Source organism: Octopus bimaculoides, chromosome 2 (assembly GCF_001194135.2).
Source record: "Octopus bimaculoides isolate UCB-OBI-ISO-001 chromosome 2, ASM119413v2, whole genome shotgun sequence".
Lineage (NCBI taxonomy): Eukaryota > Metazoa > Mollusca > Cephalopoda > Octopoda > Octopodidae > Octopus > Octopus bimaculoides.
The window spans coordinates 122,360,946-122,368,117 of NC_068982.1; the positions used below are offsets into that span (position 1 = coordinate 122,360,946).

At 35.4% G+C, this 7,172-nt stretch overlaps 1 protein-coding gene across 1 annotated transcript in view; it reads right to left on the reverse strand.

Annotated features, from left to right (window-relative positions):
* Positions 1 to 4,793: 4,793 nt before the first annotated feature.
* LOC106877909 (chloride intracellular channel exc-4) overlaps positions 4,794 to 7,172 on the reverse strand; it is a 73,591-nt gene continuing 71,212 nt past the window's right edge. The window contains exon 4 of the mRNA XM_014926960.1: positions 4,794 to 5,969. Within this exon, the coding sequence (XP_014782446.1) occupies positions 5,484 to 5,969 (486 nt within the window). The 3' untranslated portion in view covers positions 4,794 to 5,483. The remainder of the gene's footprint in view (positions 5,970 to 7,172) is intronic.

The following is a 7,172-nucleotide window of genomic DNA, read 5'->3' on the forward strand; positions in this document are numbered from 1 at the left end:
TGTGTAACTCTTATACGAACTGGATTTTTTTCTCTACAGACACTTTTACTATGTTCTGTGTTTTTTCTCTCTCACACACACACTTGTGCACTCATATATTTTCTTTCCTTTCAGAAACATTGCATGCATGTATCTCACAAGTGTACATTCATTTCTTTGATTTTTCTTTGTGTGTGTTTGTGCCACATCTTGTGGGTGGTTTTCAGTAGCCATCCTGCCTCAGGCGTTCCTCCAATTTTCTATTTTCGTGCGTTCCGCACTGGCAGGGTAGCTGGCAGAATTGTTAGCACATCAGATAAAATGGTTAGCGACATTTCATCTGTTGTTATGTTCTAAGTTCAAATTCCATTGACATCAACTTTCTAACATCCTTTTGGGGTTGATAAATTAAATAGCAGTCAAGCACTGGGTTAGGGTTGATACAAATGACTAAACTTCTCCTCTGAAATTTCAGGCCTTGTACCTATAGTAGAAAGATTTATTATAGAGAAGGGTGGTGAGCTGGCAGAATCATTAGAATGTCAGAAAAAGTACTTTGTGGTTGTCGTTCTAGATCTCCATGTTCTGATTTCAAATCCTGCAAATGTCAACTTTGTTTTTCATCACTCCAGGGTCAATAAGACAAAAGTACCAGTCATGTACTGGGGTAGATGGTATTGAGTTACTTCATCCTTTGAAACCGATGGCTTTGTTCCTTTACTAGAGACCATTATTATTACTATGGACACTTGTGAAGGCAGTGAGCTGGCAGAACTGTTACTGCACCAGACAAAATGCTTAGTGGCATTTCTTCTGACTTTATGTTCTGAGTTCAAATGCTGTCAAGGTTGACTTTGCTTGTCATCCCTTCGGGGGCAATGAAATAGGTACCAGTTCAATACTGGGATTAATGATATTGACTTACTCCTTTCCCTAAAATTGCTGGCCTTGTACCAAAATTTGAAACCATTATTATGGACATTGGTGAACAGGAAAAATCTTCAGTGCATTGGCCAAAACACCTTGCACTAATTATTCTGGTTCCTTATGTTCTGAGTTCAAATCCCACTGAAGTCATCATTGCCTTTTATCCTAGAATTCAGAAAATAATGCATCAGTTGCTTCGCCATTCAAAAAGAGAAAAACCTCTCTGGCCTTGTGCCTATGTAAGAATTTAGTATTTTAAAACAGGAACAAAATATCAACTTCTTGGTTGAAAAGTATTCAGAACTGAGGTCATATCCTGTTATCCCTATCTTCTGCTCATGTTTTAGTCAATTGGTAGTGTTCAAACCAGGAAATTACTATCTATGTACATAGTTACCCTTCTCAATGTAATTGATAACTTTGTCCTCTTAAAATGCAGACTGTATGTTTTAATGTACAGTAATCCCTTGACTATCGCAGGTGTTATGTTCCAAAGCCCTCTGCAATAGGTGAAAATCCCTGAAGTAGAATTTTTTTTACTATTTTTATAATTTACTCTTTATTCTTTTACTTGTTTCAGTCATTTGACTGCGACCATGCTGGAGCACCGCCTTTAGTCGAGAATATCGACCCCAGGACTTATTCTTTGTAAGCCTAGTACTTATTTTATCGGTCTCTTTTTGCCGAACCGCTAAGTTACGGGGACGTAAACACACCAGCATCAGTTATCAAGCAATGGTGGGGGGACAAACACATATATATATATATATATATACATATATACGACAGGCTTCTTTCAGTTTCCGTCTACCAAATCCACTCACAAGGCTTTGGTTGGCCCAAGGCTATAGTAGAAGACACTTGCCCAAGGAGCCACGCAGTGTATGTATATCTATTTTATTATTTTTATATATTTAAGCTTTTATAAACTCTTCCCACACTCTTAGGAGTACCCGTGTCTTCTCTTTTTTGTGGGTGAGGAATATAGTGATGGGCAGTTGCTGCCTTTTCTCGTGTAAGGAGGTTTTCATAAACTTCCATGGCTTCGTTGATTGCATTTCTGAATTGCAATGCATGAATTATGAGGGAGTCCCAATCTTCTGCCATTCTCTGAAGTTCTTTTGGTGGCCTACATCTGCATGCCTTCTCCCTTCCTTAAGCATGTCGAGGAGACTCACCTTCTTTGCTATAGTAAGCATCTTCCACTCACACTTAGGTCCACTGCCAGAAGCCTTAGAAGATGCAGAACATTTAGGTGACATCGTAGGACTTGATTCACAATTTTACATACAAATGTAAAACACCACCACGCACTCACCTCCAGAGTTTCACTTTCCATACAGTATGTGCGATTCTTTGTTTACTCATCTACAGTACACTACGTATTTTCTTTTAATATATTTTAATTTTAATTAATGTGTTATACAGTGCAGTACTGTACAGTATTTTTATTTATTAAACTTTTAGGTGTGAAAATGCTTATTTTACCACAGAAATAATTAAACTCTAAAAAAAATATAAATACTTATCGGCTGCAGAAACCTGTGATATACTGAGGAGTCCGCGATATAAATTTACATATATAACTGGAAAAATCTGTGACGTACTGAGGGCGCAATAGGTGAACCACGGTAGGGCAAGTAATTACTGTATACATATTTTAGGCAGTGTTCTTCACCCTGAAGGTAAATGATTAGAACTACAATGTTGACTAGACAATGGTGTGATGAGTGAAACACCAGTAGATATGGTATGATAGAAATACTGAACTAGGATATTGAATTGGTGTCATAAGTCAATACAACTAGATAACCAAAACTATTTAAAAATAACAACAATGAGCTTACCATATCACCACTTGACCTGCTAGAAATTGCACCCAACTGTCTTTAAAAAAATAGAAAGAAAAGGAGATACTGAAGAAGGCAGTTCTAGATACTCTATATCTCAATAAAAGATAGGATGGTCACAGCTCGAAGGCTCTTGATTTCACGATAAGTCTGTTTGAATAAGATTAATCTATGCTAAACAAAATGTTGGGTAGAGGATTGTGGTGGTGAGAATAGAGCACAAAACTATATGGAAATTAGCATTTAGTTGTTGTTTAGTCCTATATCAGCTTTGATATATCAAAGGTTTTCATCCACAACATTCCCGTTGCACTTTCGATTATATCATCCAATATGTTCTTCCTCTTTGTAATCTGAGAGAGATTTGGTTGTTATTTCTAGCAGGTCAAGTGAAGACATAGCTCTCTCTCATTGGGATGTTTTAGATTTGTGTTCATCAACTCTGATCAAGCGGACTCATGATCGAAAGCACTGCAGTCATGATCATCCTGTTTTTTTAGGAAAATCTCTTGAACCACATTATCTAAGGTGTTCTTCCTTCTTTCTTAAAGTGTGATTTAATCAGCTATTTTTTGCAGGTCAAGTAGCTATGTACAAGCTTCCATGCTGACTTTATGTTGAGATTAAACTCTACTCTATTTTGACATGGGTTTTACACCACTCCCTTTAAGATTAAATTCCTGTACAACATTCAATGACAGTTCTTGTTGTATTTTAAGCTAGTTTAGACATTTAACTTTGAAGGAAAAAAAAAAAACAGTACTTTGCTAAACACTTGTGCCACACCCAAAAGCTGATGGAATCAAGAGACAATAGCTCATTGTTTGTCCACTCATGTATTTTCCATTCCCCTTACCACCACTATGATAATGGCATTCAATGAGGAAGCCTCTACATGGTCACTTGACCTACTAAAAGCAGCAATGAAACCTCCCTATCATACTATCCCATCTTAAAAAAGTAGAAGATACACTTATCATCATTTAACATCTGTTTTCCATACTGGCCTTTGGTTGGATGGTTTGACAGGATCTGGTGAACCACAGGGCTGCATCATGCTCCATGTTAGCTATGGTGCAGTTTCTATGGCTGAATGCCTTTTCTAATACCAACCAGTTTACAGTGTTTACTGGGTACTTTTTCATGCCACCAGCACTAGCAAGGTTGCCATGTAACTTGTACAAGAAATAACAAGAAAAGGGATCATAAATTGATAGTGCAAGGTGACAATGATAAAGGTAGACCAAAGAACTGATAAGATCAGATATACCTTATAGAGAAATTCATGCAATGTGTAAACGAATAGAGATATACAGTGACATCAAACCAGCCAACCCATACCAGCACTGACAAATGGACGTTAAAGTGATAGTGAAGATTATATCAACTACATCCTGTCACTGTACCTAACCCTCTAGACCTATATTACAAACTTTGTTCAATCCACTTTATACAGAACAAGAAAAGTTTATAAAGCTTGGTTCTTGCTCAAGAATAGTTTCAAGCCTGTCTCTTAAAGATCTTTTCAAGCTTTCATTCCAATCTACACAAACAGTTATCCTAGACTATATATCAAAAGAAAGATCACTCAACAGATTGATATGAAGTTCCTCCCCATGACACTAACCTCTGATGTAGACATGCTGTCTCTTCTACTACTACTATAGTGGCCTCTGGTTATGTGTCACCTCCATTTAAGTACTTCTAACTCACTTCTCCCTGGCTTACTCATAACTTCCCCACTTCCCCAAGCCATTGTGCTTGCCCATCCATTCCTCTTTAGAACATTGCCATACTTCCACCTTGGAATTCTCTCACTGCGTAGATTTTGCCTGCAGCTGTCAACTTTTTACAGTTCAAATGAACGTTAGTAACATCAAACCCAATGGCCTCAGCCAGCCTACCAAAGGTCATGACCACAGCCCATTCCTATGTAAAAAGAAAAAAAGGACCAAAAGAAAAAAATAACAAATAGTTAAAAGAAATGGAAAGAGAGAAAACAATACATTCTTTAAAAAAGTAAAATGAAATACAGCAAATGGTCGGATAATTTTTTAATCTTTATTTCTTTACAAATCAAACATAGAATTCCACCAAGATATTACATGAAATCATAAGGAAGCCAAAAGATATGATACAGCCATAATATAACTAAGGCATAGCAGTTTTTTCTATATTTCTTTCAATGTATGCTATGGCTTCTCTTGATTTAGAAACAATATACTAAATAAACTAGAAATTATAAAAAAATAAAATTATGTTAGTGTCATCTTTCACCTCATTTTTGTTATTTCTAATTTTAAAATTTTGTTTTTCAATTTTTTCTCGAAGAATTGAAACAAAAATACAAAATAAAAATTATAGGACATAAATCAACAGCATTAACTAGTTTAATTTTTACAGAAGAGATTGACCTCAAATATATATATTGGTGTGCGTGAGAATATGTATGTATAGGTGAATAATCATTCTTACAAAGTGAGCACGGGGCATAACCCGCTATTAGATACAATAGCTCAAAGGTAAGACAGAGTGTCAGTTGCTATTTTATCCATAAGAAGTAGGATAAAAAATAAAAAAGAAAGCTATACAACTCTATTCTTCTCTTTAACTTGATTTAATCATTAAATGAAAAAAAAAATTCAATAAGAAAATCTGTAAATATATAAATAACAATAATTAAAAATTAAACAAAAAAATCCATCAAATAGTGAAGAATGGCTTCCATTAGTCAGCTGGATTCTCATCATTGTCATTATGGTTTGAGTTGCCCAAATCAGATGTTACAATTACTGTATCTGGAGTATCTTCATAAACCTCATGCACGATAACCTCAGTTGTATTATCACTAACAACATTCACTTCACCTGTGTCATCACTGAAATCAACAGCTCCATTGCCATTTTCAACAGAAATGTTTGAGGTCATCTCTGACAATTCCTTGACTTTATTTACCTCTTCCTGTGCATCTATGTCATCTAGTTCTTCCGTTTCTGATTTTATGTCCAATACAATATCATTTGGGATTGTAAGTGTCGTTGTCTCTTTCATAAGACTAGCTTCTCTCCCTCGGAAAGCAACTTTTTTCTGATAATGACTGATAATGACCGGATCTGTTGGACAGGTATTATAGAAGGCCTCAGCATTGTAACCATTTTGAAGATATCTCCACAAATAAACCAAGCTGCGTGGGATATCATAATTTTTCAGTATCTGCAAAGAGAGATTTTCATTGATGATAAAATGAAAACAACATCAAATTAAATTCAAGCAAAAAGGTTAATAGGTTAATAGCTAGAACCTGTTTTTAGTCCGATATGTTCCTTCCAAGTAATCTTAGCTCTAAATAATAAAAAAATGAAGGTCTTTCTAAAAGTGTTAACTACTTTTTATAAAACACAAGCTATATTAATATAGTTGCATTACTTGTAAGATTTATTTATTATTTTTTTTGTTAAATTTTTGGAAGACATGATGCAGAACATATATCTGAATATCTTCCAACTGTTACTGGACAGATTTTATGGGCAAAACCAATTGGTAGGAGCAGTCTGCAAACAAGATAGTTGGATAACGTCCATGAGCTGAGTTGGTCTCACTTGGGGATCCATCTGGATCAATTGCAAATGGCTGCTTCTGACAGAATCTTATGGAAGATGTGCTTGAGGACTCTTGCCCCCCCTAATCCTCCCAGGAATAAGTGGGTGAAGAAGATGAAATGAGATCTTATAACTATGTTTGTGCATAGATTAATGCTTTTTTCTTTTTAGAATTTAGAATGCACATAGATACTTTCTGAAAGGGAAGGATATCATCAACTGGATTAACTCAGATATATTGTAATGATATATCAATTCCAGAGCTTTAATAATCAATGTTATTTCTATCTCGTAAGAAGTGAAATCAGAATAAGGTATGAATCTAAATGCATAAAACCCTCCAGTCAGTGATATCCTTGTGTTCCAAACTATTTTTTTGTGTTAAAAGAAATGGACATTACTAAGGTAATCTCAGTGGAGAAACAACATTGGTAACAGCTGCTTCTTTGCAGCACAAACAGCAAATCACTCCAGAGTCATAATCCTAAATTGCCATGACAATGTAACATCCTGTTAGCTATTCACGCTTTTGTTTTTAAGCAATATTTTCTTTTGTACTTGTTCTTTTTATTGATATATAAAACGAGTTAATGTAAAGAAAAGGGACTTCGTATAACCTTGAGAAGAAAAAGCTCTACATCAATTATGTCACTTTTACTGCACCTCCCCTTCCTTAGATTCCTAATTAAATGCATGGCCCAATCTATCCTCCCTAGAACTATATCTCATAGAGAAGCTCTGTGTAACTACTCAATCTGCAAATAATAGTAGCTAAAATTTCCTCAAATCACAAACTGATGACACACAAAAAAAAAAA